Consider the following 24,665-nt stretch of genomic DNA (forward strand, 5'->3'; position numbering starts at 1 on the left):
TAATAGTTTCAAGACAATAATAAAAACAATAATTTCTTTTGATATACACATTTTTTATTCGTACATTATCCTTATATATATATATATATATGATTTTTAATTTTTTTTTTCATGAATCTTCGATATATAATTGTTGCCACTACTTTTTTCATCTGCTTTTACCTTTTTACTTTTATTTTAAAAAATATAAATAGAGACTCGAAAGTATTCATAGTTTTTTATGCACACATAATGCTAACCATTAAAATTCTCATTAATTATTGAAATTACATATTTTATTTTCGAAATTCAGTTGCTCACTAGGAGTTGCCGAGTTTGATTTTTTTTTTTTTAAATATAAATCCTTAAATGTGTATAAGTTATTTAATTATAATGTGTCGTTGGAAGTTAACTATCATGAAATAAAGAACATAAAATAGATTGTTTAAAGACTTAAAATATATATATATATTTTTTAATAAATATTTTTTTATTTAATATTTAATAAATTTTTGTTTTGTGTTGATTCCTTAATAAAATAATAATTTTATTTTTTATCCATGACACTTATTTGTACTCCTGATAAATGATTTAATTTTATGTTTGTTTATTGATAATTTTTTTATTTGTTATTAGTAAAATAAAATTTGTTATTTTATCAGGGAAACTAAAATAAAATATTAATGATAAAAAATAAAAATATTATTTTATTAGGAATTTAATGTAAAACAAAAAATTATTAAAAAATAATCACAAATTAAATATTTATCGAAAACAAAAATATATTTAAGCATCTTTTTAATAATTACACTCTAAATTTAGAATAAACGTTTAGTTTTAGTTTTATCCATTACACCTTTTAAGGTGCAATGAAACAACCAAATCGAGCCAATCTTAGCGGTAACGGAAAGAGGAAAAAAAAATTATTACAGAAAAGCAAAGAGTAAGGGAAGAAACATGGGCGGTGGCACTATGAATAGAGACAAAACTATCAAATAAGGGCATTTTATTTTTGTTATTTAGCATGTCAGATATGGTTTTGAATTATTATTTAAAATGAGGTAAACATCTATTCTAACTTGTGAGTTAAAAATGGTAACTGATATTACGATTTTTTTTGTTTTAACTCAAATAGTAAAATATTTTATGGCTTTAGTTATTTTTATTTTTTATTTTTTAATTTATGACTTTAAAGTTTTTTTTGTTTTTTTATATTTTTTTAGAAGTCATAAATTCATTTAAGATTTCTATTTTTGTATATATTTTTTTATATGATTTTATTTAATATTTCTTTTATTTTTTGAATATTTTTTTATTTAATATATTTTCTAATTTTTTAAAATGGTTTTATTTAAAATTTTCTTAATTTTTGCTATTGTATTTTATTTAATATGTTAACATACAAAAAATTAAGAAAATTTTAAATAAAACCATTTTAAAAAAAATTTAGAAAATATATTATATAAAAAAGTATTAAAAAATATAGAAAATATTAAATAAAACCATATAAATATATATAATGTTAAATAAAACTAAAAAAATAAAAAACATTTATTTATTAACTAATTCAATTAAACAATTATTTACAATTTTTTAAAACATAAAAGAAAAAATAGAAGTAGTTTATTTAAAAAAACCATAAAAAACTTTGAAGTTAGAAACAAAAGACTATGATTTAAAAGTCCTAAATTTTAAAAATAAATTTACTATTTCAATTAAAAAAATAAAAGTCATATAAATTACCACTTTCAACTTATAATAATTCAAAACAAACCCTCGATAATTTAAAAAAAACCATTTGATTGTTCCGCTGTAAACGTACTATTGCCTTAATGTTTTTGTCTTAACAATAACAACAACTAACCTTAAAAAAAAAAAATACTTGTAATAGACCTTAAACATGTTTTAAGACAAAATAAAATAACAACAATAACAATAGAACTTCTCTTTCTCTTTTCTCTCTGTGCCGATATCTGTTATTGTTTTATTTATTTATTTATTTATTTTTCTTTTTTCCTTTCTCATTGTGTTCATCTCTCCGCCCTTTTTCCACCATCATCGTTGTGATAATTCATCCACACACGACACCCCCCTTCTTTTCTTTCTCTCTGAATTTGCAAATCTCAAAAGCCTCAAAAGTTAGAAGAGAGAGAAAGACCACCACGCACAGAAACAGCAATAATTCACTATCTTTTCCAACTTTATCCTTCTCTCTCTCTCTCTCTCTCTCTCTTTCTCTCTGAAACTCATCATCATCGCCGTTGAGATCTCAGGTATACGTCAATTCAATTTCGCCTTGGTCAATTCAATTCCGCGTTGTGCTCTCGTAATCGCTGATCTTACTCCTTCCTCGTCGTAGCTATTGTGCTATTCGATTCGATGTTTGTTCGCTTTGTTTTTTCCAATTCTATCGAGTTCCGTGACGTGTGTATGTCTCCGTCGTGTTTTCTTTTTTTCGGTTTGGGATCAGTTTTGATTTTTCGATTTTTTCGTCGTTTTTGTGCTTTCCTTTTTTGGCGATCTCGCGTTTTTTGTTGTGAGTTGTGTTTTTTTTTTCCGAAGCTTTGATTAATTGGCGTGTTTTTCTTTTGCTTTTAATTTGAGAGGGGAAATGAATTGGTTGAATGAACATTAGATGAACGGTGCCGGTAGATCTTTAGTGTTCAAGTCGAACGTAATTAGAGTTTCTAAGTTTAAAATCCTTTTTTTTTATAATTAGTGTTTGATTCTTAGCTCTGATCAAGTCAGTGCTCGAAATTCCACGGGCTTTTAAGTGCATAACTCTGAATGTAATCTTAGATAGGTTATCTGATTTTGGAAAAAATAAAATAAAATGGAATGCTTTCCCGAGTTAGTTGGCTATTAGAGACTTTGATTTGAGTTTGAGACCAAGTTTGATGGTGGAGCAAGCTGTAGAAGAGCAATTATATGCTGAAGTCTTCGCAGCAATAGCACTTTAAGCTTGTAATGTTGCTCTCGGCTTATAGTATCTGCTTAATTTGAGAACTGGGAAGCTTGGGACATGCATGGCAGAGATGGGGTTGTTCTGGTAACAAGGAGCTTGTTATTTGCTTCGTTGGCTAAAAAAGTAATCTCTAGTGAAAATAGTGCGACCATGGAGGGCTGGCCCTGGCAGTATTATTTTGCATATTAAATCGAAAATGCTAATTGATTGACAAGAAAAAGTATCACAAAGAGGGGGAAAAGAAGAGAAAGCAATACCTTTTTTTTTTTTTATTGGTATTTGATGATATCATTGGTCAAATAGTGATTTGTGATGTTGGGTTGAAGCTGTGTAAGGAGAATAAGCAAAGATAGTTGACTAGAGGAGAAAGGCTTTGGAGAGTGTTAAGGATATGGGGAAATGCTAAGGCTGATGAAAGTTTTTGCTTTTAACTGTCTTAACATGGATGCTTCATTCAGACATACCAATGACATATTTTTATTAGATAAAAATTACTTTAAAAGATTTTAATTTCTTACCATCTTGAACATTGCTTTAGAATTGACAAGACAACTCATGTTACTGAATAGAATGACTGGCCAAACCTTGTTATGGAAGGTACTTTGGAATTGTGTTAGCATGCAAAATTTAAAATGATATATTATTTAGGTCAGTGTAATTGCAAACTGTGATCTTCACTGAAATATATGTGCTTCCAGAAGTAATGTACCCCATTGCTAGAAACTTGTTTGCATTCCAGAAGTGAATCAAGTGATGCTTTTGACCTTATATATGTTGTTAGAAACTTGTTTGCATTCCAGAAGTGAATCAGGTGATGCTTTTGACCTTGTATATGTTGTTACATTTGTTATCTTCTGATATACAACTGAATCACCATGAAGAAAACAAATAATCCTCACTGTCCAGTATGCTCAGTTTTTTGTCAATTTAAAAGACTTGGTTGGTTGACTGGAAATCCAATGGAATGGATCTAAGTTGTTTATCCCAATACTGTTGCTTAACTAAATTGGTAATATTGCTTGTAAACCAGTTTTAGTAAAGCAACTTATTTACTTTCTGCCATTACTTTCTAGTTTACTACATTTTAACAGACATGTTTTAACACAGTACCTATCCGTATCTTATGTGAAGGTGGTACTATTTTTTTTTATCCTATCTTATCAATAATTTTTTGTTTTCTGAATTAAGAAACCAGTTTGCCTCTGCTTGAGTTCTTTTGGGTCTCAATGTCTTCCTTTTTATTTCTTGTTTTCTATATATTTTTAAGTCTAGCATGTCTTTGCTTACTTTTGTTTGAATATATGGAAATAAATGTCTGTAGTTCAGTTGGTTGGACTACTTAGTTTTGACATCCCAAAACTTTGGTTTGAACCCGAACGTATCTTCTTGAGCCATTCTTTACCCATGACATACTTTCAAGATCCGTTATTGATCTTCATTTAATGTCAACATATGTTCCCTTCTCTGCATGTTGGAGCAGGGAGGATTTGTATGTGTCAATCTCTAGTCCTAATCAATGTCTGTCAAGGCCTGACTACTTTCAGATTTGATACTACAACTATATTATAATGCTGTGATATTATAATGAAAGATAGGTGCTGAAATCAAACTTCCATAATGCCTATGAATATTGGTTATAACATGAAAGGCCATATTTAATCGATGTTTGGATTTTTTTTATTCCAACTACATCTTTATTTCATTATGCTTTTCTAAAATCATGCAAAGCTCTATTTTATGTTAAGAGTTTCAAAAGCTGAACATTTTTGTAACATGAAAAACTGGGCAGTTTTCTTGATTTGCGGATCCTTTCTTTCTTTCTTCATCTTTTTAAGAAGTGCATATTATTTCTAATACGAGGTCCTCCATCATAGTAAACCTAAGTTGTTCTGTGGTCCTTGATTTAGTCATTTTCCAAATTTATAAACCAGCAGTTTGTTTGTAATTTGTGCTTATAATGATGTATAGAAGATATAGAAAGTCAATTTATATTAGAAGTATCTGTTGGAAAGCGAGCTTTCTATGATTGATATATACAGCTGTTCCGCCTTGGTCATGGTTTAGATGAAAGATATAGAAAATATTTGATGTTTTGGGAAAGGCAGGCTTTTGATGCTGCTGTTCTCTACACTTCATTTGATACTTACAAGTTTTAGTCATGCACTCGTATGCACAATATTTTATCTAGGAGAATATGCAACTACTTTATCTACATAATGATGAATGTTTTTGTCATGCTTATTTTTTCTCAACTTTGTTTTCTTCAAACAGTGAATTACCTTCATAAAGATAATTATATGCAGGATACTCTAGAAGGAACTTTTAGCCATGTCTAGCTCAGCAAAAGTTTTGGATCCTGCATTCCAGGGAGTTGGTCAAAGAGTGTATCCTTTAAGTAATGGGTGTGAATATACTTATCTTTATGAATAAAGGTGGAAAGTATGATAAAAGTTTACTGCTTATAGAATTATCAAACATATGCAACTAATCTATCATGAACCAAATATTCCTAAAGCTTGAGCTGTTGGGTGAAGCTTCATAAAATGAATTTATATCAAACACATCAACATGCTTGAACCTTCACTTTGTTGAAAATTAAATTTTATTTATAAGAATGGGGAACAAGGATCAAACTCTAGACCACACAGTTATAGAGGCTCCAATTACATGTCATGAACTTGTTACTCAAAAGAGCTGTTGAGTTAAGACATATGGATGATTTTATGTCTAGCATTCATGTTATGTGTTATATTTTGAATATTGAATATACTATATGCTTTGAGAGGTTTTAAACTTAACTTGCTGTAGAGGAACTGAAATATGGAGGATTGAGAATTTTCAGCCAGTTCCATTGCCCAAATCTGAGTATGGGAAATTCTACATGGGAGATTCGTACATCATCTTGCAGGTCCGAGCTATATCCAATATTACCTTTGATGCATTCATATATATGAATGTATCTGGTGTTGCTGTTCAGAATTTCATTAAGTGTGAAATATAGGTTGTTGTCCTTTTCTTTCATTTAAAAAAATTGGGTGTTCATTTTATGTGTATCTCCAGACAACTCAAGGCAAAGGAAGCACTTATTTTTATGATTTACACTTTTGGATTGGAAAGCATACAAGTCAGGTAAGCTTGGACTTTGCTTTCCTTCTTCTCCATCCTACATTTTGCCTAATTGATCTTGCATTGCTATTTTTCTCCCTCTTAGAATGAACAGGCGAGTAGAATGTGGAACCTTGTATAGTTGTGCCTTTTTGAAAAATTTACTATGTCATGGTTGTTTTATGTCTCTATTCACTTTCATCATTTTTCCCCTTTCCTGACTCCTTTTTAACTAGTATTTAGATGTGTTGAGTTATTTGGAAAGGGCAGGGGTTACCATGGTTCATAGTCGTTTGGAAATCCTTAAACCAATCTCTTTGACAAAATAATAGTCTTGGTTGACACTGATTTTACTTGTAGGATGAGGCTGGAACTGCGGCCATTAAAACTGTTGAACTTGATGCTGCTATTGGAGGGCGTGCAGTGCAGCACAGGGAAATCCAAGGGCATGAGTCTGACAAGTTTTTGTCATACTTTAAACCATGTATTATACCATTGGAGGGTGGAGTTGCATCTGGGTTTAAAAAACCTGAAGAAGAGAAGTTTGAAACATGTTTGTATGTATGCAGAGGGAAAAGAGTTGTTAGATTGAGACAGGTATAGTGTTCTCTATTATTCATGAACGTCATAAATTCAGTGCGCATGAAGTTTGACATTTTGGTTTGATAGGTCCCTTTTGCAAGGTCTTCATTGAACCATGAAGATGTATTCATACTAGACACTCAGAATAAGATTTATCAATTCAATGGTGCAAATTCCAATATTCAGGAAAGAGCCAAGGCTTTGGAAGTTATACAGTTTCTGAAAGAAAAATATCATGAAGGGAAATGTGATGTTGCAATTGTTGGTAAGGCAATTTTTCTATTATGTATTCCAGTATTTCTGTTCTTCATCTGCAATTTTTTGTTTTTAACTTCATAAAATCTATCCCACATTCCAGATGATGGAAAATTAGACACTGAGTCAGACTCAGGTGAGTTTTGGGTCCTCTTTGGTGGTTTTGCTCCCATTGGGAAGAAGGTAATTAGTGAGGATGATATTATTCCAGAGACAATTCCTGCTCAGCTTTATAGGTATGTTGGTTTCGTGCTCCTCAAGTCCCTTCCCCCACTCCACATTTTACCTGAAGTACCTGTTTTGAAAAGTTGATATAATTAGAGTCTTTGGTCATTTTTTAACAAAACCCAAATAATACCATCAAGACAAATGAATCATCAGCTACTATATAGTTTTTTAAAGATCAGTATATCATCTTATTTGAAAGATCTAAGACAATTAGAAAAAAGTTATATATAATCAATTGCCATATTATCTGGGTTCGAATCCCCCCACTAACATAACATACTAATTGCTAAAATTTGCCAATCAATTTTTTTTGCTATCTAGGTATGTTGGGAATATAGTCTGATTAAGAAGGGGAGAATAAATCAGATATAACTTTTAGAGATGCTATCAAAAGGACCTTGCTCTCTCTCTCTCTCTCTCTCTCTCTCTTTATATATATATATATATATTGAGAATTTGGCTTATAGAGCCCATTGTCATTCATATTACTAAATTTTTAAATATCATTTTGGATAGCTGATTCTTATGATTAGAAATATACATGCATATACTTTATGCTCAATGTTTGAGTATTTTATGTGACATGAGGATATTTTGATTGGAATCACGGGCTTTAGAATTTTTCTAATACTGTCTGAAGCATGAAGATGTCTTTTTGTTTCTGCGTGCTGAATTATGCTCCCGACAGTATTATTTTGCTTAAATAATATTATTGTCACATAGTTAAATATTTATTTTCTTATTTTTTCATTAATAATTTTACCTATATAAATTTAAATGAAGTTTATGTTTCTTTGTGTTCTATATATATGCACTAGGAATTTAAGTTTATTGACGTGGAGGATATGATCACTTCATCATGTGTTGATTAGCATAACAATAGTTTGCATATGGTCACTGACAATACTTTATTCCGATAACTAAAATGAATAACTTCATATGACTTGTCCTTCCAGTATTGTTGATGGTGAGGTCAAGCCTGTGGAAGGTGAACTTTCTAAATCACTGTTGGAAAACAACAAATGCTATTTACTGGACTGTGGTGCCGAGATGTTTGTCTGGGTTGGTCGCGTGACACAAGTTGAAGAACGAAAAGCAGCCTGCCAAGCCGTTGAGGTAATGCTATTCTAGAATCTAGAATCTAATTCTTACTTCTCCATTTGTTAGTTAAAGTGGATTCATTAATTCTACAAATATCTCCAGGAGTTTGTTGCTAGTCAAAATAGGCCAAAGTCTACAAGGATAACCCGGATTATTCAAGGTTATGAGACGCATTCATTTAAGTCCAACTTTGATTCTTGGCCATCAGGATCTGCTAGTACCAATGCTGAGGAAGGAAGAGGAAAAGTTGCAGGTGGATATCATTTGTTCTCTCTTATACTTTGACTTACCATTTTGTGTAGCTAGCCATGCTGACAAATGGGCTATTTGATGTACTGTCAGCATTGCTTAAGCAACAAGGCATGGGTGTCAAAGGAATGACAAAAAGTACCCCTGTAAATGAGGAAATTCCACCTTTGCTTGAAGGAGATGGGAAGATAGAGGTAGAGTTATAATTTTCTTTATAAACTTTCCTACTCCCTTAGCATTATTTAATTTACACCTGCAAACACTTAATATTATTTGAAATTTTTAGGTATGGCGAATCAATGGAAATGCCAAGACTGCATTGCCGAAGGAGGAGATTGGTAAATTTTATAGTGGAGATTGCTACATTGTATTGTACACCTACCATTCTGGTGAGCGGAAAGAAGACTACTTCGTGTGCTGTTGGTTTGGCAAAGACAGTGTTGAGGTAATTTATGTTCTTCTGATTTGAGATCTAGATATATTATGCACATTGTAGTTTCTATTTGACATTCACTTTTTGGTGTCAACACTATTAGGACTGATCTAGAATTTTCGTGTATAGGTGTTAAAATTCCTTATAATATTATTATCCCCCAAATTCCTTATAATTTTCTCGTCTTAATAAATTCCTTCTTTTCTTAAAAAATCATAAAAACAACCCACAATTTTGGTAAGCAAAATAACTAGCATATATAATTAGGAATTAAGGATTCCAAGTAGGGTAAAACATTTTCCTTTTATCTCTTTCACATGTCTGTGTGCAATGTGCATCAACCAGGGAAAAAAATTAAAACATAGGAGAAAGCAAATAAGCTCATTAGTCAATGTCATCTTCCAGTCTATTTTGCATATCTGTCGAGCAGATATTTCTAGAAAAAATAAACTCTGAGCATCATAGAGAGTCCTTAAAGGCAAGTAAATTTTCCGTACTTCTGTAGTTATGTTCCTTTGCAGTCCACTTTATTTGGTAATATTTTTTAGTTAAAAAATTAAATTAGGAAGAAAAAGAACCATACAAAGGTGGGCGTTGCTATTTTAAGGGCAGGAGTATGTACTATGGGAGAATTAAAATTTTTCATATTGGGAAAAATCCAAGTCCCACATTGACTAGAGATAGTGCCAAGATAAGTGGGGGGCAATCCTTAACCCAAATTATTAGAGCGTATTATAGATTTGTTATTGGGTCACCTACCATATTATCCGTGCACCAAGTCCAAAGTGTTGGACATGAGGGGGTGTATTGGGAAAAACCCAAGTCCTACTACATTATCTAGAGATGGTGCCAAGATAATGTATTTAAGTAGGGGGCAACTTCCTCCCCATAAGCTAGTTTTTGAGGTTGAGTTAGACCCAAACCCAAATTATAAGATTCGATTAAAAAAATAAAGCAATTATTTTCTCAAAATAAGCTGAATTGAACATGCATTAGCTCCTCTATAAGAATATAATAAATTAGAATATTCATCTATACAGAAGTAGTGTTATTTTTGCTAAATATTAAAAGTCTAACTGGTAAGTAATATTCAATTTTCCTTCTTGAGTAGAGGAAAAGTGTTGGAATACTTGTAATTGACCACTTTACTGATTAACATTGCTCAAAAAGTGGCAAGTAATCACTTATAAATCAACTCCTTAAGTGGTTAGTCATTCCTAAACTGAACATACTTTTACTAAGGATTCTTTTTCAGAAATTTCACCCAATCACATAATTGTTTATCTGTACTTTCAATTAAAATTATATTTTCTGCTCAAATACTTTATTAAATCAAATAAGTTTGTTTTGAATGCTTTTGACCTTGGGTTAAATTTCCTATTCAGGAGGACCAAACAACAGCTACTAGGTTAGCCAATACAATGTCTACCTCATTAAAGGGTAGACCTGTACAGGTATTGTAATACTAATGTCAAGTTGAGGATGTTGCTTGGAAAATGTGTATGATTTACAGTAGCTTCTTGCAGGGTCGCATATTTGAAGGCAAAGAGCCGCCACAGTTTGTTGCTATTTTCCAACCAATGGTGGTTCTCAAGGTATCATGAGGATAACTATATGGTGTTTTCGATAATATATAATGTAGCTTAGAGAAGCTAACTCTTTTTTAACTAATATACACCTGTTTTAGGGAGGGTTGAGCTCTGGATACAAGAAATTAATGGCAGACAAAGGTGCATCAGATGAGACATACACAGCAGAGAGTATTGCACTTATTCGAATTTCTGGAACTTCTATTCATAACAATAAATCAGTACAAGTTGATGCAGTATGTACCCATGAAAATATTCCTTTTTTTTTCCCTCTACAAGTATGTTGGTAGGGCTTATATTTTATTTCTAGCCCTTCATACTTAAGTTATTCTTATTCAGGTGCCATCATCATTGAATTCTACTGAGTGTTTTGTCCTGCAATCTGGCTCTACAATTTTCACTTGGCATGGAAATCAGTGTTCCTTTGAGCAGCAACAGCTAGCAGCAAAGGTTGCTGATTTTTTACGGGTAAGATCTATGGCTCCCTTACAAATTTGAAGAGTAACCAATTCTCAGTTTTCTACTTAGAGAATTTCAATTTACATGTGAAAACTTTGAACCTGTGGGTATTTTTTTTAATCAAGTTGTGAACTTATATTTATGGAACTTATTGCCTCAAGATCAAATCTTTCAAACTGACATGATATGGCGATACAATCTTGTGGTTAAACTAAAGTGCATCCCTTGAAGCTACATGTGACTCGACTTAATTTATATCTTTTCCCTTATGATTTATTTGTTTAATAGAATTAGAGAGGAAAGAAATCGAAAAAATAAAAAAGATGGAGAAGTATCATAGTTCAGTTGTTTGGATGTGAATGGAAAGGTGCAAGGAGAGAAATTCTGAGGTTGGGTACGCCAAACGCTTTTCTCCATGACAGGTAATATTTCCAAAGAGATAAAGCAGGAGAACATATTCTTATCCTACCTCTATCTCTTTTGTTTTCTTTTTGGAGACGAGTAACGAGTGCATCCGAGGCTTCTTCATGCTTGCTGTGGAGGCTGTTGGTGATGCTGATCCAATTACCATTGTTGAACACCTTGGAACTGGAAGGCTTGCCATCCCCATGCTCATTGTTTTAATAGAGTGGTGGGGAGACACACAATGTTCCCCTAGAGATGAATTATGAGTTGAAAAGCTTCATTTGGAAGTTTAGCTCACCTGTTTAGATGGATGAATGAAATTGTGCTTAACAGTGACAAGGTTGGCCTAAAATCAGAGCAGTGCAGCACAGAGGATTAACTTGGTGATGTGGTGATATTTTTGCAATGCCCTGATTTTTTTACAGCGCCATATTCTTCAACTGTGCCTGCAACAAGTATCTTTGTTTTGGTACAGTTGCCCCAAATCTCATATGTTATAGCAGAGAAGAATAGACATGGTGGTGGGGTGGGGTGGGGTGGCAGAGAATCTTGGCTGGGTTCATGTGTGTTCTCTTTTTTTAAAAGAAATCTTTTAAAGGATAAAAATGCCGTCGAATACATGTTTTTCTCGAATCATACCTTTTTCTATATTTCTTTTTTTTTTTTCTTCTCTTATTTCTTACCTCCATCCAAACAAAGTGATTTTAACTCGAAGTTAAAAATTGTAGTAGTTTTGCTCTATGCATTATTTGCTTATGAGATACATGTCCATGTTCAGCCAGGAGCTACTTTAAAGCATGCTAAAGAAGGAACAGAAAGCTCAGCTTTCTGGTCTGCACTAGGAGGAAAACAAAGTTACACCAGCAAGAAAGTTGTTAACGAGTTTGTCAGAGATCCACATTTGTTCACTATATCATTTAATAAAGGTAGCAGTTCTTATCATGTTACTTCTTATTATAGAATATTGTTATGCAATTGCTTACTTTTTTACTGATATACTGACCATTTCTGATATTTGTGTTCTTTTCGATTCTGGATCCTCCAGGAAAGTTCAATGTGAGTTTTGTGACTGCAACTTCATTATATAAAATTCCCCCTTAATTTTAGGAAATAGTAACCACAGAAGGTTCTGAATGTCTTCTAACTCTATTTTTATATTTTACTCTGCAGGTAGAGGAGGTTTACAACTTCTCTCAAGATGACCTGTTGCCGGAGGATATCCTTATACTTGACACACATGTAGAAGTGTTTATTTGGATTGGTCATTCTGTGGACCCAAAGGAAAAGCAAAATGCTTTTGATATCGGCCAGGTAAACATGCTAAACAACTTATGGCTTTTATCTCTGATATTTCCTTCTACTTGATATTCTTGATGCTTACTCAAAAATCTCCCTCAGAAATACATAGATTTGGCTGCATCTCTGGAGGAACTATCTCCACATGTACCACTATATAAAGTAACAGAAGGGAATGAACCTTGCTTTTTCACAACATACTTTTCATGGGATCATGCAAAAGCTATGGTATGTACCTAAACATGAAAATCTCCCTTTTTCTGTTTTGTTCTCTTTTATTTTCTAAGTAAATTAATTATTTTTACTCTTTATCTTTAGCTGTAAAGTTGTAAATTTTGCATGTCCATGTTGGATGAGAACAGAACATAATTATTGGTTGAGTGGCAAGTTTAGTGGAATCCATTATATTATTGTCATTATGTATAGGTTCACAAAATTCTGAATGTAACATAGTACTGCTACCATGCATGAAGCAGTGCTAGTCAGTGCTGTCAGTTTATTTACATTGTAAAAGTAGATTAAAAGTTTGTGGGATTTCAGAAAATAGTGAGGTGGTTGAGAGACTTTTAAAGAAATTCACCATAACAAGACAAAATGCTCAAGTCATTCAAAATATATTGTTTGGGAAACAGCTATTTTGTTACTTTTTCATGGTTTACTTTAAATGTGCAATGCAGGTTCTGGGGAACTCATTTCAGAAAAAAGTGTCACTACTCTTTGGATTTGGCCATGCTGTGGAGGTATGGCTCAGCTTCTAATTTTTCATTGGGAAAACCAATGTTGAACCATGCAAAGTAATCCAATTTACAGATTAATGAGATTATTGTATCATATTTTATGTTCAAACCACGTGAACCTGAACTTCCGAATAAACAATGTGTTTACTTGCATATATCCAACCACTGATATGACAATGCTGAAAAGTGTTAGAATAATCGTAACTATGAATTACTTATAGAAATGCCTCTTTTCTCTTTAATTAACATTGAAGTTTAATGATTTAATTATAGACCTCTGGTTCTATTTGTTACTCATGATTTGCTTTAACTCATTTGCTCTATCTTAAGAACCACACTTGTTGAGCTATATTTATTTTTTCTTTTTCAATCAAGTTGTATAGATGCAATACTTTCAGTGTTAAATATCATGTCAGACTTTGTTGTTGCATGCTGTGTGTTCCTCTACTGCTTAACAAGGCTTTGCTGATTCTGGTGACAGGAAAAGTCGAATGGGTCAAGTCTAGGGGGACCAAGACAAAGAGCAGAAGCCTTGGCTGCCTTATCTAATGCATTTAGTTCATCTTCTGAGAAAGCATCCAGTTTGGTATGCTTACTTGCTTATAGAAAATTCAGTACCTATTTATTTTATACTTTTATAGTCAATGATGTTTAAACCAAAAGTGTATCTTGACTATAGGACATAGGAATTATTACAAGGAATTTTAACCCAAATTGGCTCCGTTAGTTTAAAGTGAGGCGTGCACTTTGGAGAATAAAGTGTAAGTGGTGTTTTGATGAGGAAACCATGGGAGCAGAGGGCAACCAATGAAGCTCTATACTTGCTATGGTGATTGATGGAGCAATATTAGAGGAATCTGAAAGACTCAAATGTGCTCTTCATTAATTTGGAAAAGACATGTAGTAAAATGCAATGATAGATATTATTGAAGGCCCTAAAGAAAAAGGAGTTTGCATAATAGGTTCAACTTCTATTGAAGGGCTTGAAGCAAGAAAAGAATGCAAAATTGGAATCCAGAAAGAGACCCAAGAAATCTTACTCAGTAGAACAAACAAGAATACAGGTGTATCCCTTTGGCAACTTCAAGAGCAACCCCTCCTCTTCTAGCGAACTCCTCACTGAATGTCTAACTAACTAATTGACTCTATTATTTCTATTTGTATGTTTACATTCTTTAGTGAGTTCCCTCTATTCCTTATTAAACCCCCTCACATGACATTTAGCCCTTTTTACTATTGGGTGCAAATCATCATATTGCCTATATTTACACAATTAAGGATATGCATGAGGGGCTCACAACTAGGGTGATAACACAAGGTGGGGTCACAGTAGATTTTCCTCTAACTGTAGGGCTGAACTGAGGGTCAACTTTGACCCTTCTACCTTAGTCTCAGATGCACTTATTGAGCATATCCAAGAGGTGCGCATGATGATTGCCTTTTCACATGTGGTTGGAGACAAGCATTGGGAGCACACGGCTTTTACAAGAAATAATATGGAGTATGGAATGTAAAGTCATCTGGAAGCACATCAATCCTGACTTAGAAGTGAAAATTGGAGGCCATACCATATCATATAGCCCTCATGGTTTTAGAATCTTGTGTTCATCATACAAAACAACAGATATATAGACATGGGCTTCTAGCTAGATGTTTGAATTGGAGGGTTTTGGATGTTATTGCAGCACTATAAAACCTATAATGTTGAGCAGTTAAAAGCTATCAAGCGAATAAATTCTATGTGATAGAGATGATAATGGTGTGTTTGATAAGTGGGCGTACTAGACAAGATACGATCAGGCATGAATGCACTAGAGAGAAAGATGGCTGAGGCTCAGTTCAGGTAGTTTAGGCATGTATGGGGAAGACCTATAGAAGCCTTGATGAGGAATGAATGGATCATAGAGAATAAAGTAACACCCGAGTGGGGTTGCTGCATTGAGGAAAATTACTTTAAGTGGAGATGATCTATGTTGTAGTCTGTACATTTTTCATTTATATGGTTCTTTTTTCGTTTAACCTTCATTATTGCTTCTTTGTGGTTGTGTTGTCATTATTCTGTTCCATTATTCAATTATCATCAATACTCAATTAACCCTTTGCCTTCTTGCAGGCACAAGATAGATTGAATGGGTTAGGCCAAGGAGGACCAAGACAAAGGGCAGAAGCTTTAGCCGCTTTAAACTCTGCATTTAGTTCATCATCTGGGACGAAGACTTTTACTCCTAGGCCATCTGGAAGAGGTCAAGGATCACAAAGAGCTGCAGCAGTGGCTGCTCTTTCACAAGTTCTTACGGCCGAAAAGAAAAAATCACCTGATGGTTCTCCTGTTGCTAGCAGGAGTCCTATCACTCAAGGTAGCGCTACTGGTAAGAAAAACAGTTCTTGTCTAAATATGATGTTGCATTCCCTGAATACAATGGGTTGGCTGGGTTGAATATTTTACTACACCCTATTACTTTGGTTTATACTTTTGAAATTTGAATAATTAATATAATCCTTTTTGTTTAGTTCTAATTATTTGATATTTTTTAATCATAATAATAGATACTGCTAGTAAACTACTAAGAGTGGAGCTCTAAGCGCTACATTGATGTACTACTAAGGGGTTTATTGAGATTCAAGAGAAGAAACAGCACATATCAATTTAATTACTTTTTAGGTTTTTTCTTTCCCTCAATAGGAATCATGGAATTAAAATGCCAGTTTTGCATTAAAAAACAAAACTGACCAGTGTTTGCACAATGGTTTGTGCGTGCGTCTGATCATATTATAAGTTTTAAGTTCTTGCTGCAGAAACTAAAAGTGACTCCTCTGAAGTTGAAGAAGTTGCAGAAGCCAAGGAAACAGAGGAACTCCCCCCTGAGACAGGTAGCAATGGGGATTTGGAACCAAAACAAGAAAATGTGGAGGAAGGAAATGATGGTCAAAGGACGTTCAGTTATGAACAATTAAAGACTAAATCTGGTCGTAATGTGCCTGGAATTGATCTTAAACGGAGAGAGGTTAGTCTTGCTTTGTACTGATCTATTATTTAATTTAATATTATAGTATTAATTCTAGTTTGAAATATCTCTTGAAATTTTTAATTAATACTATCCCCTCCCATGAATTCTCCCACCCCTTTGATTTTATTAAATCATCTTTATTGCATTCCCCTAAAACAAACTAACAATTATTTTTTCTTTCAATTTTATGGTTTAGATTGATATAACATTTTTCTTTCTTCGCCACTTTTTGGTCAGGCCTATCTGTCAGAAGAGGAGTTCAACACTGTATTTGGAATGACAAAAGAAGCATTTTACAAGTTGCCAAGATGGAAGCAAGACATGCTGAAAAAGAAATACGAATTGTTCTAGACTTGACGTCTGCTTCTTTGGCTGCTATACATTTCCTCAGTAATCTGTTGGGATAGTGTGGTTTTATTGGGTATATACCATAGTTTGGGTTCTTATCATTGCGTTTTGCTTTCGGCCTATATAATGGACGTAGCTGTGGTTAGTGTCCAAGTTTGAATGTGACGCTGCATGCATGGAGAGTGTTTTTTTAGTTTCTCCTTTTAGATTTTGCTGCTGCCTCTTGCAATGTTTGCATATTGTAGCAATGAAGACACTAGACAGTGGGCAGGTCCAATTCTTTCATTTTGTCAAGTTTGTATTTTATATCTGTGGCTTTTTTTTTTTTTTTTTTTTTTTTTTTTTTTTAAATTTGTTATTGGTTAGAAAGGCGGGTGTATATGTATTGCTTTTACACTTCTCAACAATATAATGAGAAACAAAAAAAAAAGTTTATTTTTTATCATTAATTTGTATTATGTAAATGTTGTCTGATTATTGCTATTAATAGATGGAACTTTGAATTTTGGGTGAGATATTGTATATACGATGGTTAAAATCAAATTTATTTACAAGTGTATTAAAATAAAAATAAATTTTAATAGTATAATTTTTTAAAAAAAATTTAAGAAATATTCATAATTAAATCTTAATTAAAATGATTAAAAATACATACTATTAATATTATGAGAACTAATTACTTTAAGAAAAGATATTCTTAATTCAATATACGAAGAAGCAATTACTTAAATTAACCCATGTCATTTGTTTTAACATAATGGGGTAAAAGGCAAATTGATCTAATGGGGTTAGTTTTACAAACTAATTTTCAGAATAGGTTTGTTTTAAAACTATTTTCAAGGGAGGTCTCTTTTTTACTAGACCCAGCCATGCATGTATGTATATCGTCAGCATGCATGACGAAATATGCCTGCACTAGACACGTGACTGTTCGGTCAGTGTCATTGGCGAGATAGCGGCACAGTTTTTGCCACTTTGACTGACGATTTCAGTGCAGAGGGTGCAGGACAGTAGTAGGGCAGTAGGGTTCAGGCTATGTTGGTTTCGCAACTAGTGTTGGCGAAACAAGGAGCATATATTGCCAATGGTATTGGCGAAATAAGTGTGTTGTGCCCTTTAAATAGCAACTTCGTGTTGATGCTTTGTGCCTTTAAAAATTGCTTAGTGTTTTTAAAGTTTCTCTCAATCAGTAATTTCTCTTCTCTGGCATCATTTTTATTTATTTGAAGTAATTATTTTGAGTCTGGAATAAAATTTGAGTTTCGATTATTTTTTGTAATTAGATTTGTTTATTTTGAAGTTATTAATGTTAAGATTAATTATTTATAATAGCAACTTCTTTAATGATTTGTTCTGCCTTTAAAATGTCTACTTTCAATGGTTTCCATTCTGCCTTTAAAATTTTTACTTTCAAAACGTTCAAGTTTTTTAAGTTTCTGCATCATATAATTAATTTTTTGTTAGAATAAATTTTTAATTTGAAGTTTGAGTGTAGTATTTTTTTAATTAGATTTATTTATTTTGAAGTTATTATTTTTAAGATTAATTATTTATAATAGCAACTTCGTTGATGGTTTGATGTGCCTTTAAAATTTCTACTTTGAAAGCGTACAAATTGTTAAAGTTTCTGGCATGATATTTATTTGAAGTAATTAATTTTTTGTTAGAATAAAGTTTTAATTTGAAGTTTCAGTAAAGAGGATTTTTTTTATTAGATTTTTTTAATTTGAATTTATTATTGGTATGATTAATTATTTATAATATTGTTTTTATAGATATATGATGAATTCGGTTATAAAAATCTTGTATTTCAATGGAAGGGTATATGAAAAGATTGGTGGTATAATCTTTGAAGGTAGTAAAAAAGCGATTCAAATTAAATGTGGAATTAGTTTCAATGCTTTGAAAAAAAAATTGGAAATAAGGTAAAGTTAGAAAATAATGAAATTATTTCTGCTATCAGTTGTAGATTTTTAGTTTCAGGAAAGTATGTTGCGTTGCAAATTTGTGATGACGAAGATGTTGAAACTATGATTGAAAGTTTTCAACAACAAGATCAAATGTCAGTTCTGAATTATACATAGAAAAGGATGTGGTTGTTGGTTCTATGTTTCATTCTGCAAATTCTCTTGCATCATGTGGAAATAATTTATCTAATAATGAGGCGAAACCGCCAAGAAATGTAAACAATTTACATGGTGATGAAGATGAAGATGATGATGATGATGATGATTATCTTGTGTCTAACTCATACATTGAAGAGTCTTTAGAAGAAGATGATAGTGTTGACGGTATATCTGATTCAGACGATGAAGTCACTGACATGATTCAACAAGTAAGAATTGTTCACCCAACAGAAGGTATAATTTATTAAATAAAAAAATAGGTGAATACATTTATCATTTTATGACAATTGTATTTAATGGTAAATAAGTACGATTGTGATATTGACCATTTTTTTTAACTATTAGGTGTAGAAGGAATTCAAAATCCATTTTGGAATGATACTTTGCATTATAACAATATCAACTGGAGTTATCCTGACGAGGAGAACATTTGCGGTTTGGAGATGCCATCGAGTTTTAATATTGGGCAAGAATTATATGTTGGCATGGATTTTAATAGTAAAGATGCGGTCAATAATGCACTGAAACAATATATTATGAAGGTGCATCAAAGTTTTAAAGTTGTTGAAACCAAATCGAACAAGTATATCGTTTGTTGCCCGAATAAAAGCGCAGAGTGTCCTTGCCCTTTTTATACGAGGGAAATTTTATCTAAAAAAACTTATTCATGGAAAGTCACACAATGGGGTGAACCACACACATGTCTGAATATGACTATGACACAAGATCATGAGAAGCTTGATTCAGATTTAATTGCCACTTGTGTAGTAGATACATTTTTTATGTTCATATTATGCTACTTTTGCATTATTTGTTATTTAATTTTTTTTATTTTATTAACAGGCATGATCAGAGAAGATTCGTCAATAAAAGTTTCTTTGATTCAAGAAAGGATAAACAGTGAATTTGTCTATAAGGTGTCGTACAAAAAAGCTTGGATGACGAAACAAAAAGTCATTGCAATTGAATATGGAGATTTGGAAGAATCATATGCGAAACTTTCGTCGTGGCTAACACACATGCAAAATCGTTCTCCTGGATCCTATTTTCAAATACTACATGACAATTTTATTATTGGGAATACGGTTAGTCGCAAAGACCGTCAGTTTCATAGAGTGTTTTGGACTTTTGGTCAATGTAAAGAGACTTTCAAGTATTGTAAGCCAATCATACAAGTTGACGGCACACATTTATACGGAAAATACCGTGAGACCCTCTTAATGGTCACATCACAAGATTGAAATGGTGGTGTTCTTCCTCTAACATTCGTCGTGGTCGAAGGTGAAACGTTAACAGCGTGATCATGGTTTTTGGCACACTTGCATGAACACGTCACAGATAAAAATGGTATTTGTCTCATATCCGATCGTCACGCGAGTATAAAGTCTACTGTGGCTAACGAAGCACTTGGTTGGCAACCTCCCCACGGTTATCATGTTTACTGCGTCCGACACATAGCAAGCAATTTCAATCACAAATTCAACAATGCCAAGCAAAAAGAAATGTTGAAGAAATTGGGTAAGATTTAATTTATCATGGTCACATTAATTTAAGTTTCATATATACTTAAAATTGTCGTTGCTAACTAATTTCATGCAGGCTACACTCCTTGCAAGCATATTTTTGATCAAAATTTAGAAAGATTTCGTCAACTGAGTCCGGCTGTAGCAACATGGTTGATCGCATTTCAAAGGAAAAATGGACCATGGCTTATGATAAAGAAGGACGTCGATATGGCCACATGACAACCAACCTCTCAGAATGTATAAATAAGGTATTGAAGGATTGTCGCAACATACCGATGACAACATTGGTGAAATCAACATATAGTAGGTGTCGAAAGTACTTTGTTGATCGTGGTCGCCAAGCCCAAAGACAATTAAATGAAGGACAAATATATTGTTCTAAGCTTGTTAAACTTAGAAAAAAATCAAGAACAAGCTTATTTTCACATCGTTCGCGTCTATGATATCCACTCGACAAGGTTTGAAGTAGGGGAGACCTTCAATTCTATAACGCAACATGGCGGAAAAAAGTGGGCAATTAACTTGAATGACCATTATTGTCAATGTGGAAAGTATTCTACGCTTCACTATCCATGTTCACACATTATTGCAGCTTGTGGTTACGTGAACATGAACTACTACCAATATATAGATGTTGTTTACACATATGAGCACATCTTAAAAGCTTACTCCGCACAATGGTGGCCTCTTGGGAATGAAGCAGCAATTCCTCCTTCTGATGATGCATGGACACTTATCCCTGATCCAACTACAATTTGTGCGAAAGGTAGGCCAAAATCAACAAGGATAAGGAATGAGATGGATTGGCTCGAGCCATCTAAGCACCGACAAAAATGTAGTAGATGTGGAGCAGAAGGGCACAATAGGCGTCGATGTCCAATGCAATCTAAATGTGGAAGTTGTTCATTTAATTGATTTATGTTAGACAACTGACCTTAGGTATCTGAGACAAGTAACTTGTATTGCTTGAACTTCTGTTGAATGTATTTATTTTGTGTTCTTCAATGAAATCGTTAGTCACATTAGTTATTTTGGTTTGTGATTTTAAGTTTGTTTTTAACATTATTTATTATTATATTTTGGTGTGCGACATAAATTGTATCCATTAGTAAGCCTTTATAAAATAAACGCTAGGTTAAGTCTCAAATTGAAATGACAAACATACAACAACATATTTAAACAGAGACATGAAAATCATTTGTTATAGTGTCCGTGATGACGTGAGGATGTGCCACATGGTCGTTCCCATCTTCGTGCTGCTCTATCAGGATTTCTTCTGCCCCGATGTCTCCCCGCTTCAACTTGGTCAGCCTTAGCAGAAAATTGGTGATGTAAATCAACACCTAATAAGTCATCCATATCATGTATTGCTCCGGGTACATTCCATTGAGTACCTAATGGAGCATTAGGTGTTGGGATTGGGGCATCATCTTGCTGTGAAGATGTCACATTTGGCCATGAAAAATTAGGATGTGTTTCCGCAACACCACCCAACGAATGTTCGCTTGCAGAAGTATCAGTTTGATGACCTTCGAAAGGATACTGATACATCTGTGTCGGATACTGAGAAAATGTTGTTGGTGTGTAATACATTCCATGGCCACGGTCTTCCATCTATGGGTAGAAATATGACTCCACTTCAACAACCTCTCTTCGTCTACCTATGCCTTGAGTTTCAACACTTGACGGGAGAATATGAAACTCTTGTGCCGCAAATTGATGCTATGTTGCTGGACCATGTGACACAGGCTCAGTGATTCTCTCTTGCTCTTTGGATAAAATGGTTATTTTATCTACATATGGCACGAGAAAGATCGTCAACTGTCCATGTATTCCTCCCTTGCGGAGACACCATGTACTGTAATGTCTTCACAACTTCAGCCAACAATTATTAGGGCGAGCAAATTAATGGTGATGATTTAATAAATAATTTGAAGTTAAATATTCAAAAAACAAAAAATTACCAATGTAGTTGTGTTTGCATTTTTAGGATCAACAAACATCTTCGTTTTTCGCCTACACCAGACCATGTAGTCGGAGTTAAAGCTCAATAGGCCCTCTTGTCGAGGATAAACATCGACCCTAAAATCAGCTCGATTGTTCCATTGACTGATCATTGGGGCGAATAGTTGCCCCCAATTTTCATCTTGTTTGCCTTTGAGCGTTATGCCATGAATATTCAGGGGTTGCGAAGGACACCCTGAAATTGGTTGTTGCATTCCAAATTGTCTCAATATTCTATCGGGTTGGTGCCACTCAATAACTTGGAAACAAATTAGTGGCACCACTGTGCACCACGCTACACTTCCAACCAAACAAATTGGAGGCAACACTGACATAACATTTGCTGTGTAAGGCGTCCACAAAAACGGCTTATAACAACACACTTGTTTATTTTCAGTGAAATATGACATATTATTTATTATTTAACCAATACATTAATATGTTCTTACCTCATGTCGTTTCGTAATATCTAATTTGCAATGAAAAATTAACAAATCATCATTGCCGATATGTTGATTTCCACGTCACAGCCACCTAACAAAAATTATCAAATCATCATTGTCGATATGTTACATTATTAATTATTTTCAAATGAAATCTAATTTTTTAAACGACTAACCTGTGTCTGAGTGGTTTATTTTCTAGTACTGGAGGAGTCCTCTTTGGAGCCAAACTTGTGCATCGTTCCCATGCCCACATTTGTATTAAGATGCACGTACCTCCTATTGATTTAGTTTTATAATCGGTTGCGCTGCACATCTCTCTATATAAATAAACAAGAACGACAGGTCCCCATGCATACCTGCAGTCTCTAAAGTCACGTAAAAATTACAGGTACCTTAGGGAAACTTTGTTACTGCCTTTGTCAACAAATAGGACACCTCCTATGAATCTAAGGATCCATGCATGGGTAAACCTTTATAGTTGTTGTAGGTTATTGTCATGGTTATTTAATTGTGGAAAATGGTGAGCCAACCAACTTAATTTAATCGTACTACCTTGAAGTTCACCTTCTTGTGGTCTGACTCCTAACAATTCTTCACATAAATCAGTCCAATCAAGATTTGTTGGACTAATTAATGGTGACCCATCCACACAGAGACCTAATAAAACAGAGACATCTTGAAGAGTAATAGTACACTCTCTCCATCTCATGTGAAACGTATGTGTTTCGGGCCTCCATCTTTCAATCAAGGCACTAATTAATGCCACATTTATTTTTAAGTATCCCATTTTCATAATCCAGTGAAAACCAGATTGCCGAAGTAGAGAAATAATTTCCTCTGGTATTTCTTCTTGACCTTGATATATAGGGATAGCTCGTGTATAATTTTCTGTCTTCTTCCCCATTCCAAATATGTCTTGAAACATGCTTAGCTTGCATCCATAAAACGTCACCCTTAATCAGACCAGACTTAATTTGTATATTTGAAGAACATGATGAGGAAGATGCCATTGATACTGCAAAATAAAATATAATACAATAAATTGACAAAAAAAAATTTACATTATTTGTACATAAAATAAAAAAAATTATGTACATTTATAAAAACTTAATTAAATATATATATATATATATATATATATATATATATATATACAGAATAAATTTAAATATATTCTACATATAAATTAAAATACATGCAAACACAAATTTAAATAAATAACACAATATATGTTTTAATAATATAAATTAATATGCAAACAAATTTTTTAACAATAAATATATATATATATATATATATATATATATATATATATATATATATATATATATATATATATATCAAATTATTACAAACTAATGTATCATATATTTGAATAATAACTTAAAATGTCTAAAACAAATAAGAGAACACAAAAAATATTAACTACGTACCAAGTTTGAGAAGAACAATATGGGCGGGAGAACACGTAGCTCACAAGATTTTTGCGACCACCAAAGCATAACGTAACAACACCAAATATAAATTAAAATAAATAACACAATATATATTTTAATAACAAAAGAAAAATTTAAACAATATATATATCAAATTCATACAAACTAACGTACTATATATTTGAATAATAACTTAGAATACCTAAAATAAATATAGCATCCAAACTTTATAATACCTAAAACTAAAACAAATAATTTAATTATGACCAACAGAAAAAATAGAACACAAATTTTTTTAACTACGTTCCAAGTTTGAAAAAACCAAATATGGGCGGGAGAACACGCAGCTCACAAGCTTTTTGTAACCACCAAAGCGTAACGTAACAAC

The 24,665-nt window shown here is 32.9% G+C and overlaps 1 protein-coding gene across 5 annotated transcripts; it reads left to right on the forward strand.

Annotated features, from left to right (window-relative positions):
* The first annotated feature begins 1,913 nt into the window (after positions 1-1,913).
* LOC100788765 (villin-3) lies at positions 1,914-17,033 on the forward strand. 5 transcript variants are annotated; one of them, XM_006575193.4, is made up of 24 exons: positions 1,915-2,252; positions 5,248-5,328; positions 5,753-5,852; positions 6,005-6,073; positions 6,410-6,646; positions 6,719-6,896; positions 6,990-7,122; positions 8,071-8,230; positions 8,318-8,468; positions 8,558-8,658; positions 8,751-8,909; positions 10,283-10,351; positions 10,424-10,492; positions 10,585-10,722; positions 10,826-10,954; positions 12,129-12,276; positions 12,396-12,406; positions 12,521-12,661; positions 12,749-12,874; positions 13,324-13,386; positions 13,865-13,969; positions 15,497-15,740; positions 16,180-16,388; positions 16,629-17,033. In XM_006575193.4, the coding sequence occupies exons 2-24, from the start codon at positions 5,273-5,275 to the stop codon at positions 16,740-16,742; spliced, it is 2,910 nt and encodes a 969-aa protein (XP_006575256.1). In that variant the 5' UTR covers positions 1,915-2,252; positions 5,248-5,272; the 3' UTR covers positions 16,743-17,033. The 5 variants fall into 5 exon arrangements, with proteins under 5 accessions (XP_040868415.1, XP_006575256.1, XP_006575254.1 ...); XM_006575191.4 differs by having other exon boundaries at positions 1,916-2,252; positions 5,216-5,328; positions 15,497-15,752; XM_006575192.4 differs by having other exon boundaries at positions 1,916-2,252; positions 5,234-5,328; positions 15,497-15,752.
* Positions 17,034-24,665: the final 7,632 nt, after the last annotated feature.

The sequence above is a fragment of the Glycine max genome, chromosome 2 (assembly GCF_000004515.6).
Source record: "Glycine max cultivar Williams 82 chromosome 2, Glycine_max_v4.0, whole genome shotgun sequence".
Taxonomy (NCBI): Eukaryota; Viridiplantae; Streptophyta; class Magnoliopsida; order Fabales; family Fabaceae; genus Glycine; species Glycine max.

Bases quoted from the DNA above. Each gene is read 5' to 3' on its own strand.
- LOC100788765 (XM_006575191.4), top strand. From the start codon at position 5,273: ATGTCTAGCTCAGCAAAAGTTTTGGATCCTGCATTCCAGGGAGTTGGT. The intron at 7,123-8,070 runs GTATGTTGGTTT...TTGTCCTTCCAG, and splicing joins ATTCCTGCTCAGCTTTATAG to TATTGTTGATGGTGAGGTCA. The intron at 10,955-12,128 runs GTAAGATCTATG...GTCCATGTTCAG, and splicing joins AGGTTGCTGATTTTTTACGG to CCAGGAGCTACTTTAAAGCA.